The 21,454-nt window shown below is 38.8% G+C and overlaps 1 protein-coding gene across 4 annotated transcripts; it reads left to right on the plus strand.

Annotated features, from left to right (window-relative positions):
• Positions 1–896: 896 nt before the first annotated feature.
• Positions 897–19,990, plus strand: cdk11b (cyclin dependent kinase 11B). 4 transcript variants are annotated; one of them, XM_008413037.2, is made up of 21 exons: positions 897–942; positions 2,122–2,252; positions 2,608–2,747; positions 2,828–2,955; positions 3,070–3,217; positions 3,729–3,791; positions 4,650–4,786; positions 5,476–5,601; positions 5,690–5,788; positions 6,016–6,153; positions 6,235–6,309; positions 7,450–7,691; positions 8,681–8,771; positions 8,859–8,980; positions 9,064–9,169; positions 9,305–9,426; positions 11,322–11,429; positions 11,847–11,963; positions 12,333–12,481; positions 17,477–17,666; positions 19,480–19,990. In XM_008413037.2, exons 2-21 carry the CDS (start codon positions 2,136–2,138, stop codon positions 19,573–19,575), a joined length of 2,514 nt encoding a protein of 837 aa, XP_008411259.1. In that variant the 5' UTR covers positions 897–942; positions 2,122–2,135; the 3' UTR covers positions 19,576–19,990. The 4 variants fall into 4 exon arrangements, with proteins under 4 accessions (XP_008411259.1, XP_081464886.1, XP_008411257.1 ...); XM_081608760.1 differs by lacking the exon at positions 897–942 and having other exon boundaries at positions 1,123–2,252; positions 3,732–3,791; XM_008413035.3 differs by lacking the exon at positions 897–942 and having other exon boundaries at positions 1,124–2,252.
• Positions 19,991–21,454: the final 1,464 nt, after the last annotated feature.

The raw sequence follows: 21,454 nt of genomic DNA on the forward strand, positions 1-21,454 counted from the left end.
ACTGCCAGTCTAGATACAGAAGTACAGTATGTTACATGCAAGTCAATGTTTGCAGTAGCAAGGAAATTAATCTGATTTAAAATGAGGTTTTATATCTGTAAGGTTGGCTGATTACTTTGATGAGTAAAAAAGGAACCTCAGATAGAGTCTTACCTTTAAAACTAATGTTAAACAATAACTGTCAGTTTTAAGAAACAGGAAAAAATATGTCTTTCTTACCTGTGGCTGACAACAAGCTTGGAAAGTCTTCTTTCAAATCTTTAAAAAGAAAGCACTGCCTCGGTCTCAGAGTCAGACTTTGGCCAAAGTTCACTGAGGCATCCTGTTATAAATCAATGAGCTGTTCTCGTCCTTCTTCTTAACATTATATACAATACTTTCCCAGTGATAAACCCAGTTTAGTTCTTGCCATTTCTCCATACCTGAGCAGATATGAAAAAATGCAAACCATGAAAAAATGGCAGTAAATATATCCCTGACAGCTCACCTTGCATATATGCTATTCATTTTATAAACAACAAAAACATTTCTTATCTGTGATACAGGATGTGAAGCATAACAGCAGCCAAGGATCATTTTTATATAAAATTAAAAGATTGAAAGTAGAGAAAGACTTTAATGTTTTGCCTTATGGTTTTATGAACAGATTATAAGGTTTTCACATTATTAATTATTAATAGTTAGTTAATAGTTAGTTATGAATAGTGTATAGGAGCAAATGTAAACTGTATTCCAGTTTATATTTTTAGTATGATGTGATATAATATAACATAAGGGGCAGTGACACTGTTTACTTTTTAAATAGAACAAAAGATTTCTTGAATTTCGTAAATTTTCGTCCAATTAGATGTGCTAATTAATTATTAACAGGAAGGTTTTGTTTCACACCGGAAGCAGTGTGAACGTGTGTGACACGTTTAAACTTCCGCTGCGCATCTTCAGGTGTGTTTGGGTATTTTATTTTCTCAGCGATTATTTTAACCAAGCTCTGCATTCACGCCTTGATTTTAAGATATCAAAACTGCTACACACACGCCAGTTAAAATGTATAAAAACTGTGATATTTATTTCTTTGTAAAATATATTTTTTTAGCTGCAGAATTTATTTAGCAACGGTCTCACATGCTAGCTTACGCTAAAGTTTGCTAATGCTAGCACCGTGGTAGCATTCCTGTCAAACATAAAACTGAAAATAGCTTTTGAAAGTTTAACATGCTGCTATGTTACTCTTTGAAATTTGGGAGTTTATACGTGGTTTCCAGCTTATTAAATTCGTCATTGAGTTTAAGGTTTTAAGCTATTTTACTGACTTAGCTTTTTAACCCTGCTTATAACACGGCTATCGCAATGTTAACTAGCGCTGTAACGTGGAAACGAGAAACCTGACTTAAAATTGTACAGCATATTGAGTCCATATGCTGCTTAGGTATGAAACAGCACTGTATATTATTAGTGTTTTGTGTACCTACACGCTGAGTGCTATTTTAGCAGGAGAATACAACTCAAAAAGGTTGCAGTAACGTCACACATGAATCATTGTAACACCCTAACAAAGGCAGTACTGTATTATTATTATTTATTTTATTTATTTATTTTTTTTACAAAGTTGCGCTCGTGTGGTTTTACTGCGGCGGAAATAATTTCTTGAACTAAAAAACCCCCCTAAAAACTTTATTTAGGTGCAGCATATACTTTAATTCTCACATCAGTTCACTTTCATCTCTGCTAGATTCACAGCTTACTTGATTCTTCCTATTCGATGTTGTAATGCGCCTCTATTTTGTTGCATAAAATGCTGCAGAGATAACTTCTTAAAGTAGCTTTAGTGCTTCTAGCATGTTTTTAAAACACGTGTTTCTCAGGAGTTTGAAACTGACCTACTACTGTTAGTCGTATTTAAATGACAAGACTGTGGTACTTGTGCTAATTAAACTTAAAATCTCTGATTCTGCAGCTCTACTGCTCATATGCATGGGCGTTTCCAGCCAAATCCGAGTGGCGGGACCAATCTGGACACCTTAAATAGAGTTTTCAGGCTTGTGTTTACTAATGTGAGAGAAATCTGTAACACCTGTGCTGTGATAAATCTTTGTGTACGTCTGTGTTTGTCATATGAATCAGGTGGTGGATTGTGGATGCTGATGGGGGACGAAAAGGAGACCTGGAAAGTAAAAACTCTTGACGAAATCTTGCAGGAAAAAAAACGTCGACGAGAATTAGAAGAGAAAACTGTTATTAAGCGCCAGAAAAATGTAAAGTGCCTTTAAGGAAAAACATAAATATTGTAGCCATGTAAAACATGCATGCTTATGAAAATGTGAGCATTATTCTTAAAAGGTTCCTGATAATGTTAATAAATTAATTTATAATTTCATTTTCAGAGGTATTTTTAATTGGTCATTTTTTCTTTGTCAAATCAGCATTTATTGTTTTTTCTTTCTGAAAAATTGTAACACAAAATCCCCCAAAAAACTAACTGAGTTTTGTAGGTGCATTTTAGATATCTTGTTTCTGATTTGAGCTTGTTCTAGTAATTAGTTGTTGTCATTTGATATTGATAAGGTTTTGGATTTCAGGCACTAATAAATGTCGCCTTGTTTTACGCAGTTCTCACAGGGCGTTGTTCCACAGACGAATGATCGGGAACCGAAGCGAGACACTCCGGAGGAAGGAGAACTACGAGATCAAAAAATGGAAATAACAATTCGTAATTCCCCGTACGTACGGGAGGACTCAACAGAGGACAGGTACATTATATCATGATACAAATGTGTTGGTATCGGTTATTAGTCAAATCTAAACAGTGTTTGTGTTATATTTCTGGTAGAGGAGAGGAAGACGAGTCACTAGCGATCAAGCCCCCGCAGCAGGTTGCGAGGAAGGACAAAACGCATCACAGAAAGGAGGAGAAGAGAAAGGATAAAAGACGTCACCGCAGTCACTCTGCTGAAGGCAGTGAGATGTTTGATCGATTACGCAGACAGAATTGTGATTGACGGAGCGTCTTACCAAAATTTAGATCATTTCCTTTGCTTTTTTTTTTTTTCCTTCTGTTGATTACGATTAAAGCTGGAGTTAAACACGTACGAGTCAAAGACAAAGAAAAGGAGCGAGACAGCGATCGCCGGAAGCGGCGATGGGAGGAAGACAAAGCACGCAGAGACTGGGAGAGGCAGAAACGAAGGGAGCAAGCCAGAGCTCATTCTCGCAGAGAGAGGTGAGCGTTAATGTTAGTTATCAATTTATTTCATGGTAGTAAAGCCTATATGGTTTTAAATGTAACCACTCCAGCATCTATGGATGTAATGGATTTTACAAATGTAATTCAATTTTCTTTTTGATAATATGTTAAACTTTGGGGTGGGCGATATGACAATATTACATCTTGAACAACTACAACCTGTTGAGGATGTACCAAAGCAGAGATCTGGTGGGCTCATAGGACACAGGTCCTGCAGGTCCTGTCCTGCTTTGGCTCAGATACATCAGTTTCTGTTTTGTCTGTTTCCTTCAGCTTCATAAATGAACTTTTATGCAGCAGGAATGAAATGACTACTGGTTTTTCATGTGCACCATGGTACCCGTTTGATATCCGAATAGTCAGTTTTAACAGTTTGAAAGTAAAATTACCTTTAAAGCCATATTCAGGTACGGTGCTACTAAAGACTCAGGTGTTTCTGATTGTCCACCAAATGCAATTGAAGCTATTTTGTCCTCATTACACACAGAAGAAAACTCCAAGAACACTCCCCTCCTCCAGCTGTTCCTAGGTGTCTAGCGGCTAATGCTAAGTAAGTAAACATTTAGGTGGTTGTTTGCTAGCTCCTCAGTGGTCTGGTTAGTCTGTTGAACTTGTTGATTTGTGAGGTTTTGTGAACAACATGCTTCTAGACAGTTAAAACAATTACAGCAGGGTTTAGATCTAATTTCATACAGTGTCACTGCAGCAGACCTTAACAGTAACTTAAAATATCATGTTTACAACTAATTAAAAAGACTTAGATTGTTGTTTGGGTTGAAACATTGTGTTTTATTTTGATAAACCAAAAACATGTGAGTGGGTTGGTGAGAGAGTGATCAACTAGGAAGAATATGAAAATTCTACTTCTAATAATAATAATAATAATAAATGTAACATTTATAATTAAGTTGAATAATATCTGTGATAAATATACATCATGATCAAAATGCAGGCTATTAGTAGTAGATATTAGATATTAAGTAGTAAGAGTGCACCTTACCTGAGTACTGGTGTTGTTTTACATTTTAAGTTCAAAGAAATTGTCTTGAATTTGGCAAAACCATTTAAGACAAGGTGTAAATATGCCAGTGTACAAATTAAATATCAGTTGTGTTTGTTACAACTTATGAAAATTACGCAAATTAACAAAATCTCTACCAAAGTGCTCCATTAGGCCTTTATCTAAACAGCTGTGCTTTTATGTCTTGAAATTGTAATAAAAATCAGGATTTGTTAGGCAAATATTTTTGCCATATTGCCCATCCTTAAGTTTTGCTGTAGTTGTGCATTTATTCCATAAAAGCATCTAAACCAGAAACACAAAATATTTGGATGATGTGGCTGAGATTCTTAATGTTTTTTTGCTGGTGTAAACGATCTGCTTCTTGTTTGATGTTTTTGACCACAGAGACCGTCTGGAGCAGCAGGAGCGCCAGCGCGAACGAGACCGGAAGATTCGCGAGCAGCAGAAAGAGCAACGGGAATTTAAAGAGAGAGAGCGAAGGGTGGACGATCGACACAAAGAGAGAGGGAGTCGACGAGAAAGTTAGTCTTTACAAAAGATGCATTTTTTATGTTCTTCCCTGCTTATTGAATGATGTCCTGTCTTCAGTGGAGTGACATCATACACAGTAAATCAGAAGCTTACATATACCAAAAAAAAAGACACACGCAGCTTTTGGTTTCTTTTGAAGTTAAATCAGACCAAACGTCTCCTGTTTATGTCAGTCAGAATTACAGAAATTATTTCTTTTTGCTACAAACCACAATATTGAGAGAAATAATACATTACTAATGTTACAATTACATTCAACAATGTTTAATTGCTTATACATTGATATGATTTGACAGTTCTACTCCCGATGAGTTACACTAAATACATTTGTCATCAGTGAGTGTCGTGACAGATTTTTTAATCTGTGATTCAACTTTGGCCTGTCAACGCAATGATTTCCTCTTTTTATCTGCTCTTGTGACTGACTGCATTGAACATCAAATTTGATGCATTTCTGGTCTGAAAAGTCAATTATTTATATTGGAGTCAAAAGTGATATAACAGGCTCACTGACAGTGTTTCCGATCAAGTTGACAATTCTCAGCTTTAGGTCCACAGCCCGTTTATTTGTCCATCTCTATCAACAAAAAGAACTTATCAGTTTCAAAGGATGTCATTATACAACCCTGTAAATTCACAAAGCTGTCTTTTATTCCCTCTCATTCGCTCTCATTCACAGTACCGTCTCTCCATCGCATGCTACCCGATGAGTACGACGACAAGTCAAAACAAGCTCAACGCAGTCGCAGTCCGACTCGCGGTTCCCGGGACCGGTCTGAGCACAGCGAGCCACGGAAAATTCCAGGTGAGGGTTTAATGTAAAACCTGTGTCGCCCTTCAGAACATTTCCATGTCAGCTGTTGTTATAGTAATTTATTTTTTAAATTATTCAGCATCTAAAGAGGAGAGGTCAGATGTTCAAGACCTGCTTGCAGACCTCCAAGACATTAGTGATGTTGAAAGGAAGACCAGCACGGCAGAATCCTCCATTGGTAACGCGGAGCTGCACTTATCAATGACCATATAGGTTTAAACTCATGTTGACTAGTGTTGCAACCCAGATACTTTTGGAGGAAATTCCATTTTTATCCCTTTTACAGTTATAGAAATTTAGATTAGCTGCATTGTGCCTGTTTCTACACTATAAGTTGATTATTTTTACCTTCCCAGCTTCATTGATTTTCTTTCTCCACAGTCAAATTCTCTCTGTCTTGCTTAGCATCAGGGTCGGGATCTGAGGAGGAGGATGAAGAGGAAGGAGAGGATCAGTCCAGCAGCCAGAGTGAGGGGGAGGAGGAGGAGGAAGAAGACGAAGGGGAGTCTGTTTCAGTGTCGGGACGGTCTGAGCAGAGCGCAGGTAAAATGTGTTGTTCTTCTGTTTCTAAATGTCGCTCAAGCCTAATAATAATAATAAAAACACGCCTTTTTCCCCATTTAGAGGATGTGAGTGAGGAAGAGCAGTCAGATGAAGACGTTGAGGAAGAGAGGGAAAATGGAAAGCACATACCTGCAGGTTGGTGAGCTGCCGGACACTTGTTTTTTGTGAAATTAACAGGATTTATAGTGAAATGAAAACATTTTTCTTATTTCTCAAATGCTGGCCATCTTCAGCTGACAGCTCCTTTACTGTTTCTTTTCAAGTGCTTCTAGCTATTAAGTCCATTTCTTTGTAATTGATTAAGAGAAGACATTTCTAATACAGTCTTATTCTTCATTAAAATGCTGGAGATGCCGTAAAATAAAACTCAACGTTTCTTCAGTTTTCAGCTGAATTTACTCACCAATGAGGTTCTGGATTTGTCCTGTGTATTTTTTTTGAAACACTTTGTTCCGACTGTTCAGTTTCTGCCGGATATCTGTATAGCCATCACTCCTATTGGTTTATAATTTGTTCCTAAAGATTTATCTGAACTTTATTTTTTGTTCATCATGTTCATATTTGTCTTCTCAATGTGGTTGCAGTTAATCTTGTGCAGACAAACCTTACAGAAGTTTGTAAATTTGTAAATTTAATGCGTTTCTTGCGTCATAAAATGTCCTGATTTGTTTTTTGGCTCCTTTCTGCGAGATTCAATATTTTAGTCCTAAATCTCTTGAAAAACAATTAACTTTATCAGCAGAATAATAATCTTCATAGCCGATGCTACATTTTTGCAAGCTGTGCAGCAAAAAGTAGAAGATAATTGATAAAAATTAGCGGCGTGCTTTGCTCAAACTCAAGCTTATTATTAGCACTTTAACAGCAGAGATTAGGAGTTGAGTTTCAGAACTGATTGTTGGTCCAATCATTTTAAAATGCCACAGTATGCTTGATATGTCAGATCAATGTTTGAAAGTGTGCCATGAAATTTAAATATTAAATTAAAATTTTTAAACAAAATAAAAGAATAAGCATACATACACAAAGTGATATTCTTTTGCTTGTTGTACAGAACAGAAATAACAGTTTTATTGATTTATTATATTGTTGATTTTAATACAATCAGTATTAAAATCAACTTTGTTAGATTGGACTTTAATAGTATCTGCCATAAAAAAGAACAAAAACAAATCCAGCTACAGAATCACAACATTGATCATCTAGTTTCTGAATTCATGTCCCTCATCAAACAAACTCAAATAATTTTAACTGACTTCACTCTTGCTGTCGCAGTTCCAGAGTCCCGTTTTGACCACGACTCTGAGGAGACCGGCGAGGAGGAGGAGGAGGAGGAGGAAGAGGACGACGACGAGGAGGACGACGACGAAGAGGAAGGTAGAGAGGGTGACCCCACCCCTCAGTCCCAAACTCACTCCCGTTCGCCCACCCCCGAGGAGAACTACATTCCAGAGTCCCCTCCAGTTTCACCTGTGGAGCTGAAGAAGGAGCTTCCCAAATATCTGCCGGCTTTGCAGGTAAGCGTTCGAATAAGTTGCATGTTGTTTACATTTGGAAATTTCGAGCATGTGCACAACGGTAAAGGGCAAAAAGACGATTCTTTTACTTGCCATCCATAATCTCTATGCCTAGGTAAAACAATTCTGTTCACTAAATAAAACCTGGAGATGTAGGTGTTAAGTTAGTACAATGCACCACAACCAATGGAAAAATCGTTGAATAACTCAAAACCGCTTGTGTTCTTTTTTCTAACTCTGTGTGTGCTACACTACACACACACTCGTTGCCATGGCAACTGGCTGAAAACGGCTCCAACAGTGTGTCAGGATTAGGACTGTTGTAAACAATTATTTTTAGTAATCGAGTATTCTATTGATTATTCTGACAACTAATCAAATAATGAAATATAAAATTTTGTCAAATAAATTATTGTTAAATATTGCCATAACAGCAGTATTACTATCAGATATCGACATCTGCACCAATTACTTATACAGTTTAGAAAATTAGCCTGTAACAATAATAGCCCACTTTTTAAAGTGCCTATTGAAGGTTGTTTTAAATGTTTGTAAAATATTTGTGATATATATTTAAAAACATATGTGATTTTGATTAAATGGAACCACTACAATTGTGAAATTGTGTTTTTTCCCACATTAGTGGAGTATTGAAATGTTTTTTTTATTTGTTTGTTTCAGTTTCATTTTACATCGTTTCCCTCCCAACAGCCTCTCGATTATATTCACATAGGTTTCGGTTTTGTGAGTTAAGGAAATTCTGTCAATAAAAGTCTTAGCTCTTTATTCAAACAGATTTAATAAGCACTTAAATTTAGCCTTTCATCAGAAGAAATGATTGTGTCATGATGACAGACTGTTTAGTCTCCCTTCAAACACACTACTAACCACAAGGTGATGCTTTAGAGAGAAAAAAAAGCATCCTCACCTTAAGTTAAACCTCTAATGACATTCAAAAATGTGATTATTCGGAATGAAATTTGTTTTAGGGTTGCCGCAGCGTTGAAGAGTTTCAGTGTCTGAACCGGATAGAGGAGGGAACCTACGGAGTGGTGTACAGAGCCAAGGACAAGAAGACCGGTATGTACATAGACTCCTGTTTATGTTTTGATTTTGTGTTTTTTTTTTATGTGGTTTTTCTATATAAATGCCGTTTTATATTTGCAGATGAGATTGTTGCCTTAAAAAGGTTGAAGATGGAGAAGGAGAAGGAAGGTTTTCCCATCACGTCTTTAAGAGAGATTAACACTATTCTGAAAGCTCAACATCCAAATATCGTTACAGTCAGGGTGAGACAACTTGACAATATGTTTGGGTGAATAACATTTGCTGTTTGTTTTTTGACCTATTTGTTTCTTTTTTGCATTGTCAGGAAATTGTTGTTGGAAGCAATATGGATAAGATCTATATCGTAATGAACTATGTAGAGCATGACCTGAAAAGTCTGATGGAAACCATGAAGCAGCCTTTCTTGCCTGGTATTGTGGCATAATTTATTTATTCTTTTCTTCTTGTAAAAATAGTGAAAAATTCAGTCTGACATTTTTGTGATGTATAAAGGTTATTAACTAGCAGGCAGTTATTAGAAGCTCATGCAAGGCTTTTTCTTTTAGGAGAAATAAAGACTCTAATGCTCCAACTCCTTCGAGGAGTCCGACATCTCCATGACAACTGGATTCTTCATCGGGATCTGAAAACGTCTAATCTGCTGCTGAGCCACAAGGGAATCCTCAAGGTAAGCTGACCCAGAAACTGTAAGCTAAAGTACGTTTGTGTGTGTGTGTGTGTGTGTGTGTGTGTGTGTGTGTGTGTGTGTGTGTGTGTGTGTGTGTGTGTGTGTGTGTGTGTGTGTGTGTGTGTGTGTGTGTGTGTGTGTGTGTGTGTGTGTGTATGTGATGGGTTAATGACCTGTGTGTAGAATAAAAGGTAGAGAAGGCGATTGTGACAAACATAGAAAGAGGTTCAATTACCTCATGCCATGTAAATATAACATGAGGTTAAAAAGTCTAGAATCAAGTTTGTTAAAAGCCCCCAAGTAATTTTATATAAGTCAAGTGATTATACTTAAAATTAGGCCTGTCACGATAAACAATAAATCAATTAACGGCACAATAAATTAAAATGAGCTCTATAAGAAAATGTGAGTGATAATTATGCCTGCTTGTTTTTGTCGTGTCTCTCTCTCTCTTTCTGTCAAAGAGACCGGGTGACAGAAAGCTTCACTCTAGTTCCTCGAGTTACTCCTCCTCTCTTGTTTCCATGGTAACGGCTCAACACCCGGGGAGTTAAAAACCTCAATTTTCCTCTGTTCAAGCTGAACCCTATACGCGGGACACGATAGCGAAATGATGACAAAAGTTGAACAATTTTCAAATTTTTCGTGTAGTGTTGTTCGCCCGCATGTCTGCGTGTATGAGCTAGAAATTTCACATGAACAAATTATACTTTTTGCTTGTTGGGATGAGTGCAAGCAACTCACCGCGCAAACTTCATAGAAATGAATGGAGATGGAGCAGGGCTGTCTCTAGTTGTCACTGTGTGACCATTACCTCAGCAACATACTGGACTCCTGGTCTCCAACCACAGAGCGTAGCTTAACCCGAAACTCAAACTGAATGACCGTGGTGAACCATTGAACCTGTGGAGCCGCAACAATACAACCAACATATCTGCACCTAAAATGCACCAATGCTGGTTTGCTTGCTTGGGGACCATCATATTGATGACAATCACTGAGGTGCAGTGGCGGTTTCTGGTATGTGCGACATGGGCAACCGCCCAGGGTGGCATCTTGTAGGGGGCTGCTCCCCCTTCCTCCTGCCATCAACTGGGATCTGAATTTGAACAGTGGCTAATGCAAACCGCTCCCCCCAAATCCCCTTCCAATTTTTTATATTCATAAGAAATGTTTTAAGTCAATTTAGCACTATTTTTTCTGTGTTGGATCAGTATTGGCTGAGCCTGAACCTCAGATTTTGGATTTGATATCAGAAGTGAAAAAGGTGCTGCCTTCCCAGATTCAGAGTGCAACCGCTTTGAAAGAATCCCAACTCTACCACTTCTTTCTTCTAGCTTAGAAAGTGTCAAAGTCCCTTTGAAGTTTTTGCAGTTGATCTTTCTGTAGACTTTGATGTGACTCTGCATTAATTAATCACCTAGTCATCATTTATAGTTTTATTGCTGAGCGTTTTATTTTCATCACAGGAGTCTCTCTCCATAAACATTTGTAGCTTGACCTTGACGTTCATCAACATTGCTGCAGCCTAGCATCTGCGGACATAATTTACACAAATGTCTCTGTTTTGTAACCCGCTGTGGAAAATCGCACGAGAAACAGCCAGGGTAAATTAAAACATTCCAGGAAAAGAAGTTCCATTGGGAAAACATAGTTAATAAAAAAGAATCCAAATGCAAATGTTTCTGAATCTCCAAGTTGGAAAAAAAATTGCGTAGACACCTGTCAGCTTTAGATTTCTACCCAGCTTGATATTATACAAAACAACTGGTTAGTATTTGATTAGAGAAACTTGATATAGACGTGTTTGGGGAAATCTTCCGAAGACATGAACCCCTTCGCCAACAAAAACCTTGAGGTCTTACAGTTTCCCTTGTTTTGGTCCTGTTCTCTAGATTGGGGACTTCGGTTTGGCGCGGGAGTACGGCTCGCCCCTGAAGCAGTACACCCCTGTTGTGGTGACTCTGTGGTACCGATCTCCGGAACTGCTGCTCGGAGCCAAGGTGAGATCTCAAGTTCTGCAAACCGCAAAGGGGTTGTCAGATTAAATACCTAAGCAGCAGCTGACGTTCCAGACACAAAGGTGATGAACTCCTTTTTTTTTTTCAAACTGATTGCATCATCTGGACCGTTGGTCTCAGAGATATATTTCCATGAAAAGACAACATCTGTGAAGCATTTGACTTGTAAGTCCCCAAATACCGCAAGTTGTTGCAGGAGTTGTAGAGCACAGGCTTTGTTTCAGCCAGACGGCAGAGGCCCAGAAAGCTATTGGAGAACATCCACACTCTCTCTCTCTCTTGCGGGGGGCAGGGGGTGGGGGGTGGGGGGGGGGGTGAACTCAAACAGAATTCTGCCAGGCAAGACCGTCTGCTTGATGTTTCTGTGGATTACCGCCGTGTTTGTTCTTCTCTCCACAGGAGTACTCTACAGCTGTGGACATGTGGTCAGTGGGCTGCATATTTGGCGAGCTCCTCACCCAGAAACCTCTCTTCCCTGGAAAATCTGAAATTGACCAAATTAACAAGATTTACAAGGTGAATGCCATCATTTGCCCTTCAAATTTAGGCTAAATTGTAGCTGCGAAGAGCAAAATTACCTTGTTTACTGCCTATGAATTTAATGTAGTGTTAAGAAGATTAAGGACGTAGTTCAACAGTTTTTCTCAGGGGGGAGCTGTTGGCAGACAGCTGACTAGACCAAAAAACTTCCCACATTTTAGCAATTCACATACTGTAAAGCAATATAGCCATGCATGCTTGTATTAATGCCTCCTATTTTACGACTAACAAATTAAAAATGCATGCTCCATTTCTCCCAGGAGGGAAATTGCTCTCTAACTAACGACATCAATCTTATGCAAGTGTAGCAGTTGACGTGTGTGTTTGTGTTTGTGTTGTCTGCAGGATTTGGGATCACCCAGTGAGAAAATCTGGCCTGGCTACAGCGAGCTGCCTGCTGTGAAGAAGATGAGCTTCACAGAGTATCCCTACAACAACCTGAGAAAGCGCTTTGGAGCGCTGCTGTCAGACCAAGGCTTCGACCTCATGAACAAGTAAGACTTTTTCTGGAGTTCATAGATATCTATTGGCACTTCTGAGAAAGACGTGCAAAAAGTCTTAAAAATATATATAAAAAAATCTTTACATAGCTTCACACTTTTTAATGACACAACATCCATCCTTTAATTTAACTTTTTAAATATGCTCTATGGGGGAAAAACTCCCACATTTAGAAATAATTGTTTTTGTTCTTAATCACTTGTCATTGTTTCCTGTAAAAGCAGGGTTTTTATTTAGATTTTTTTAAGTTGATAGAAGCGCATAGAAAGTTTATAATACTCCACAATTTCATTGTTTGCTGGGGTGGAAATATGATCTGGACAATATGCCAAAAATTACATAGTATGGCTTTTTATGGTGAAGTCCAGATCCCAGTTTTAACTCTCCTCCACTGTGGTTTTTAATTAGACGTGCTCCGATAAACTCACCCCAATTTCTTTCATTTTAAAAGATCAACGATCAGCTGATACCAGCATGAGAAACCGATCTTATCTAGCTTAACAAAGGTCTGAAAATAAGCTGCAGTTCCCTTTTGCTCTGCTGTGAGAGAGAGCCGATTGACAGCCCTGTGCTTGTCTGAACATGTTCGGTTACCAATAGTCACCTGACTACTGCCAACTTAGTGACTTAATATTTAGCAACTTTTTAGACAAAAAACAAATCCATACTGGCCAAAATCCGAACTGGCAGGTCAGACTTTTTAAATATTAGTGGTTTGCCAAAATAAAATGCCATGGGTGCATCCCAATTCTTTGGCTTGAAATTCCTATAAAAAATTTATGAAATTTAAATAATTTTTATTTATTTTTTTAAAATCCAAATAAAATTTCTACAGTCCGAATTGCAAAAAGACACTTTTTTGTTTCAAAGAGTTACATTGCTTTTGTGGCTCTAAACTAATTTATTTCGGCTGGAGACGTTAACATTGAATTAGGGATGCACCGATATGAACATTTGGACCGATATTGGATATTGATATCGCCCTTATTGCTGATAGCTGATATTGTGCATCTCATTATTGAATATGTGCATGAAACTTGCGCAAGCTGTCTGATTATTTAAAAAAAATTATTTTAGTCACTTTTAACAATGAACACTTACTCGCCACTCCTGCTGCATAATGATGCACTGGTGTGAAAATGCTATATCTCAATAACTGGTAACGTTAGTAGTTGTAGTAATGATTTTTTTCACAGTTTCACACGTTCCATTTTTCATTAACACAAAATATCGTATGTTTTATAGCATAACTATCAAAAACAAATGAAGAAAATGTAAAATGTTTAACTCCATTCCGTCTTTGATCTTGTTTGCTGCATTCATCGTCGGGATCTCAGGGTGTAGTCATGGAAAGAAGGTGCTTTGGTTTGGGAAAACTCAGGGACTCTTTGCTTTTTGCGGATGATGTGATTCTGTCAGCTTCGGGAGGCCGTGACCTTTTGGGCGCATCGGAGCGGTCCACAGCTGAGTGTGCAGTGGATGGGATGAGAGTCAGCAGTTTACAGCAACTGGAACTGTGTCAAGCTAGAATGGAGAGGATCCAAGTTAATCTTTTAAAAGAAACCTCATCGGCTGAATGTTGGGAAAGCTTCAGCAAATTCTTCACTGGGATAAGAAAACACAACAAAAAAAAACTGAATTTATTTCAGGGATTTTAATGCAGTGGTGGCAATGTATTTGGATGGCACAGTAAAAGCTGCATAGCACACAAACACAGATCAACAGTGTGATTAATGCTGCATTTTAAAAAGTTTTATTTGTCACATTGTTTGGAACATTTGGTGATATTGCAGGAGACAAAAAAAAACATTTTATGGAAAAATTATCAGCTGAATTATAAAAAATTAAAAGAAAAGTACCTTAAATGAACCGGTAGCCAGTACTGAATATGAACTGAATGTTTAAAATGCGCCTCCTGCTGTACATTTTTTCCATTCGGGTCAGAGCGTTCTTGGCGAGCTAATGCAAAACATGACAACAGTGGCGGGTCGATCATTCATCAATACGCCTCGGTGAGAGTCAGATCCAAGCACACATTCCAATTCACGATCCAAAATGTTTGGACAGCACCATTCTTACGAAAATCATTTTCATATCGCAGTAATGACCTCGTCATTTTCTCTCACATGTTCCAAATATTTTGCTCACCAGCTGCAGGACTCAGATTTTTTCTGACCCACTGAGTCTTTTGTCTACACTTGTGACACTAACAAGTCCACTGTGCTGCTTGAGGAATCACAGTCCAGTGAAAGTCTGGCCAGCACTGCCCAAACTCTCCCATCTGTCGGAAAGCGTTTTACCCTGGGACTTGTTCAAACTGTGGAAGGTCAACATGGAGAGGAGTTCGGCGTAAAAAGCATGAGGGCAGAGAACTGTGGGAGTCTGTAGGTTTAGATTCCTGTTTGGAATATCACACATCCTTGTGTGGGAATGTGTTTGAATATTGCTGTATTTGCTGTTGGACTTTAGAGGGACCTCAGCACCAGAAGTACTTTCTAAACCTGTTCACCTTCCTGGGGAATCAAGATTTTTCCATCATCTTATCTGAATTAACTAAGCTTCATCGTCTGCTGATGCAAAGTTTAAATTCTTTATTTTCATTCCTTTCTGCGGAAAACAAGACCGTGTTGTATGTGATGCTGGATGCATTGGGACAGCGATCTCTCTGCCTACCCAGCATCCTACGCAGCATTAGTGTATGTTTTTACAAGGGCCGTACTACTGATTTTCTTAATTTTGGGTAGGGCTGAAACGATTCCTGGAATGATTGGACTACCTTGATTATTAAAATTCCTCGAGGAAAATTAATTTGCCTCAAAGCTTTGTTAAATTATGTTTTATTATGTAGTGCACCGTGTTCCGCCCGGATTGTTATTTGCGTGGCGCAGCGCTCTTATTTCCGCCTTTGATTTGTTTTGAAGTGCTAGCAGCATGGTGTTGAATTGCGCGGCGCGTTGTCAGGGTTTGGGTTGGATTGGGTTTGTTAGGCTTAAGGATTGTTGAATATTGCGGCGCGATGGTTGGAGTACAATAATTTTTGTGGTGTCGGAATCACGTCACGGTTTGAGAGAGAGACAGAGAGATTCCTCAATTAATCGTTTACAACAGCCCTAGTTTTGGGAGATCTGTGATTGACCACCGATCTTATTTGCCTCCACAAAGGTTTGAAAATCAGCCACTGTCTCCTTTTGCTCTCCTATGAGAGACGACTCAGGGTTTCCCCCAGAAAGCTTACTTGGCCAGGGGGTAGGGGCACACGGACAGCTGTCAAGTGTGTTTTTGAGTTAAATGTTTAAGGTTGATAGGAAATCTGAAACTGTAAAAAAGCAAACACAAAAAATACACTTGTCACTTTATTCGCTGAAGTTGTTGGCATGTAAAATGGTAAAGTCAGGGAGTGATTACGGCGTTCCGGTGAATAAAGAAACATCTGACTTCAGTCATTCAATGCAGCAAAATATTTCTTTACAACATGAATCAGAATTGTTGTCTAATAAATTGTGGAACATATCAAAAACTACATCCAACCAGGTAAGTATTTTGCTTTCAAACGTCCAGAATGTTTAGAAGAAACTAAGTCTGTAAAAAACACACAAAAAAAGGAGAACTTGAATGGCAATTTTTGCACCAAACCACAGTGATGATGGGTCCTGGGTTTGATCAAACGTCTGGCTTTAGATGCGTAGCATCTGGCAGGTATTGAAAAACAAAGTGCTGTGAGTTGAAAGCCATTTGAAGTGTTTTCCTTCAGCTGTGCCTGAGCCCGATTCAGCTGAGTAAACCCATTGTATTCAGCCAAGTATTTAAGTTTTTAAACCATTTATGTGTAATCAAATTGGCGGTATTAAACAAATCTCTGCAATTACCGCTTCCTGAGAAGAGCTACTTAAAGACATTAAAAGTAGCGATTTTTCTTTTAATAATTACACACTGCAGACATGTTGACGTGGCTTTGCCATGACTCTACTGGCGGCCGTATTTCAGCCGTGATGATGTTGAAGTTTAGGAGTTAAATGCACTTAGTGACCCTAATGGGATCAATAAGAAATGCTGTCATCGGGACACCAAGTCAGGACATTTCACTTTTTTGACTTCCATGACTAGATGTTGAGAATCCTCAGTCTTACAGCACGTCCAAACGCGGATGCTTTTGCAAAATTAAGATTTTTCATCACATTTTCTTCTCCACCTACACAGTTTTTTGATTTTCTTAAAAAAAAACAACTCTGTTTATGGTGTATTGTATGTGTTTTCTGGATACCTGGAGATTATTAGAAACTGAGCTTGTCCACTCTGGCTCTGTTAGCTCGTAACCACAACAATAACGGAGCTGTTTTTATGGGTTTTTATTTGTGCTTCACACTTTGTATTAACTGTCTCAACTGAATACCAGAGTAAACGAAAACTTTTAAAAGACTGAAACGAAAGAGAACAGGAGCTGCGCTTAGAGATGAATCAGTGAGGTACAAAAGAAGAAGAGAAATAATAAGAGTCAGTCGCTGGTTGATTGAAAGCATTGACTTTCCAAAACGGTGAATTCTAGGTAAAATCATCACTCTCGGATCAATTTCACTTCTTTTTAACACAGAAATGGCTGGTAGGTATTGGGATTAGCCTTTTGGTAGCGTGTTAGAAAAACAAGCTGAGTTTGGTCAGTGTCACCAACTCTTGCAGCATCCGCTGGCCGTTTCTCGCCACCATTTTTTGTATTTTTTTTTTTGGCTCTTGCACATAAAGAGGATTCCTTTATATTTCATCCTGCCTAAAAAGCCCTGATCTGTTTTCCAAATGGAGAGAGACGGCTCTGAATGAGCTAAACCCCAAAACTGTGATGAAAGAATCAGAGGCAAGGGCAGCCAGCTACGCACAAGTCAGGCGCTGGAGAAATCCAAATAATAATTGCTCCGTTTCACATCGCAGTCCAAACTAGGCACTTTTTGCACTTTACAGATCAGTGAATAAATAATAAGTGATTGTCCGTTTTCCAGATTCCTCACCTACTGCCCCGGTAAGAGGATCTCAGCCGACGAGGCCTTGAAGCACGAGTACTTCAGGGAGACGCCTCTCCCAATCGACCCCTCCATGTTCCCCACCTGGCCGGCCAAGAGCGAGCAGCAGAGGGTGAAGAGAGGCACCAGCCCTCGTCCGCCCGAGGGAGGCCTGGGCTACAGTCAACTGGTAATGACATTAGGCTCCACTTTCTCCATTACACACAGCTACCAGGCTTTCTTAGTGCTGCCTGTGTTAAATAGATTACAGACCCTTGAGCTTCTGCTTTGTGTCCGACTATTTCCTCCTTGTGTTTTCCAAGATGTGCTCCCTGAAGTTTCTAATGTTTTCTGCAGCGGTCCCGCTCACCCATAAGGATATTATTGAAACTTTTCAGCAGCAGTTTCAATATTTTCCACCTTCCCGTACGAAACGGAGCGTGCCAGAAAGCTGTTGGTTGTTATTTCAGTTTTATTCTTGAGAAACGCCCAAACCCACAAAGCCGCCGAACCCGGAATGATTGATAACTGTGTTAATAATTAGCGTCCTCTTGCCCGCTTCTTTGGATTAACAATAAAAGTGCCTTGAAAAATAATTCCAGCGTAATTTATAATGGTCTGTGCTAAACACTTGCAAAATTATTCAACTTGCTTTCCAGATACAAATACCAACTTTAAAGTATTTATTTGGATTTTTTGCAATTGACCAACTCAGGAAAATATCATGCAGTCACCATCTTTCCCCACATAAGGAAATCATAGTGCTGATTAGGCAGGACAATTATATTACATTAAGAAGTTCTAATTCTACTTTCTGAACCATTTGAAAGATTTGTTGCAGTTTATTTTTTACATGTTTGATGAAGGTACTCAACCTATTGTTTTAGTCGGTTTCAGTTTCTGAACAAATTAAAGTTGAGTTTTTTTTTACATGTTTGACCTGAGTTTGTGAAGCTATCACTGTATTTAAGTGTGCTGTACTGGTTCAGAATGACCAAATATATTTGTAGTTTGGTACATTTCTGTTTCTGTTTAAAAAAGAAGAAATGTTTTAAGTCAATTCAGCGTTGCTTTTCTGTATCAGATCGGTATCGCCCAATACTAAACCTCAGCCATCAGTATCGGAGATGAGGAAAGTGGATCGGTGCTTCCCTAACTTTAATGCACCCACTTTAGCACGTCCCAGACTGTACGACAGAATATTAGGGTCAAGGCTAAGGAAAAAAACTGAATTACAAGAGTAAAGTCTTGTGATAAAGTCGTAAGACAGTCAAAATGATACTAGAAGAAAGTTGTAATAATAGGAAAAAGTCGTATGACAGTAAAATCTGAATAATACAAGAATAAGCTTTAAATGAGGAATGTCGAGCATCTTGTGAAGTTGTGCTTTGGCATCGGTTTTACAAATTTTTTAACACATCAAAATCAAGTTATCATCAGTAGTTGAACTTTGAAATGATTGAGCCAACTACTGTGTCTATTTTGAATAAAAAAATCACAGACCAGACGATCTGGTCACGTCACATCTGGGTAACTATTCAAGCTTTGCTCTCATCTAAACAATGTTTTTCTTGCAAATTTACGACTTCCTTCTAGTATTCTGTACCTTTATTCTGCTAACATTGTGGCTTTATTCTTGTCATTAAACAAAAAAAGGAAAATCTCTTGACCTCGAATGCTCCATCCCAAGACCACGATACGATCAAGTAAAAATGTAGAGTCCATAACTAGACCAAAACCTCAAAAATGTGGTTTTGACACCGATATTGAGCCTCAGTGAAAAAACACAGATGGCGCACTTCAAATGTTATGTGTGAAACATTTCTATTCCTTCCACTTCACAGTCCTGCTATACTTTGAGACTATCACCTAAAATCTGATGTGGTTGAAATGTGACAAGATGTGGAGAAAACATAAATGTGTATGAGTCATTTTTTTAAGAGGTTGCACACAACAAACACAGAAGTTTAAAACAATTGCATTTGTTTCCTTTTTAACACCAGGGTGGTGACGACGACCTGAAAGACACTGGATTCCACCTGACGACCAGCAACCTCGGAGCGTCTGCTGTTGGGCCCGGGTTCAGCCTCAAATTCTGATCAGAAAAAAAACCAGCCGGGACGTTTCTCTGCCTCGCTCAAGAGGAACAGAGCAACAAGTTCTGGGACTCGTTCGTTTGAAGCCAGACGGTTTCGCCGCTGCAGACCAGCTCGGTGTCTGCTACACAACAACTGATCTCAGAAACTCAGGACTGTCCAACAGCAGGACTCGCTTTTGTTGGAAATCTTTTCATTTCTGTGAATTCAACATTTCAGAAGTGACTGTTTCTGCTCCTCAACAGGAATGCACCATTTAGAAGTTTCACTTTCATGTTTGACCTTTTTTTTTAAATGGTTCCCTGACTACCTGAGCTACTGTATAATCATGCATACTTGCCATATGATCCATCAGAAATTTACTGCTGACATAACGTTAGGTTGACTGTTTTTCTAAGAAATAAAATTTTAAACTTTGCTTTGTCTGCTGTTTGCTGTATTTATAAATCCTGCACAAACTCAGGAAAATTAAACCCTGCAGAAATCCAGTCTTTAACTTGTTGAACTCAGAGAACAAAAGTTGATTTGCACACTTTCTCAATTTTTTCTTTGCTCTTTTAAGTGAAAAAAAAAAGAAATCCCGACACTGCCTTTGTTTAGTAACCAGCTTTATTGCATCAGATTTAAACTAATAAATTCTCTGATTGAGAGCCAAAGAAAAATAAACAGTCTCGCTTCGGTTCCTGCAAGACTGCGAGCTGCTTTCACTGGAGGCATAGAAAATCCTCCCTCCTCCCCTCTCTCACCGCCACCCCTCCACTTGTCCTGGTTCTTCTGCAGACAGCCGTAAATGGAAAAATTCATTAATCAGTTTTATCTGTCCCCTGCCTCCGCCGCAGCCCCTTCTGCAGATTATTACACCTGATGTGTTGAATGAGCTTGGAAAGAGCTGCGAGTGGGGCTGGCTGCGGAGTCCCTGGAGGCAGACTGCTGGCCTCATTGTCAGGCTAGTAAAGTAAGCTAGACGTCTGAGATGTTCCATGTGCGGTTTTAAGGTCCAGATATCTCCAAAGGCTGCTGAAATTGCGGCTCATTTTTTGCTTCAGTGGCTCAGTTTGGTGGGTGTGTAATTACGCTGCATCAGAGAAAACGGCTTCTGTGACTTATTTGGGGGGGGGGCTGAAAAGGAAAAAAGGAAACCTCATTGACCGTGTAAACATTTACTTTTGGTTGCAGTGGGGGAGATGTTTTTTTTTAAATAGGATTGATTTTTTATTTTTATTTTTTTAAAGAAATCAGCTCTTTTCCCTCGATGGTGTTGAATTTTACTGCTGCACTGTGCTGGAACTTTAGAGAAGTGAAAAATTTGATCAGAAGGTTGGAAAAAAAAAAGAATCGCTGGCGTCACACTTATTAGAATCCCCCTCTCAATACTTTTCACAACTTGCTTTTAGGACAACACTAGATGTGATGTTAAAAGCCTCCACAAGCTTTTTACCCGGTGTTCGGTTCCGGCGGGGTCGCACTGACCCCGTGTGTGGACAGTTCTAGGACAGGTCTTTTGTGTGTATGGTTTTGGGTGGTCTCACGGGACAGCCCCATGTTTACACGCTGTCCGACCGTGATATCCACCGCGCTCCTTCTGATCATTACACTGAGACCAAGGGAGGGTTAAAAAATATATATTGGGTACAGAGAGAGGGAATCTCTAGAGCTGCAACAAGGGATTATCTTAGTATTCAGTTCAATTATTATGTCACTTAATCTAACCAGATACACAATTTGCATGTTTTTTGCATGTTTTTTTTTATCAACTGCTTAAGCCTTTCAAAAAATTTTTGGAACAATATTAGAAATACCTTAAAAGATGCAAATAAAAACTTCAGTTCCTTTTTAAAATACAATAAGTTAGCATTCAACAACATACCATTTCTTTAGCATG

The sequence above is a fragment of the Poecilia reticulata genome, chromosome 7, assembly GCF_904066995.2.
Source record: "Poecilia reticulata chromosome 7, P_reticulata-male-v2, whole genome shotgun sequence".
Taxonomy (NCBI): Eukaryota; Metazoa; Chordata; class Actinopteri; order Cyprinodontiformes; family Poeciliidae; genus Poecilia; species Poecilia reticulata.

Bases quoted from the DNA above. Each gene is read 5' to 3' on its own strand.
- cdk11b (XM_008413035.3), top strand. From the start codon at position 1,968: ATGCATGGGCGTTTCCAGCCAAATCCGAGTGGCGGGACCAATCTGGAC. The intron at 6,154-6,234 runs GTAAAATGTGTT...TTCCCCATTTAG, and splicing joins ACGGTCTGAGCAGAGCGCAG to AGGATGTGAGTGAGGAAGAG. The intron at 12,482-17,476 runs GTAAGACTTTTT...TCCGTTTTCCAG, and splicing joins GGCTTCGACCTCATGAACAA to ATTCCTCACCTACTGCCCCG.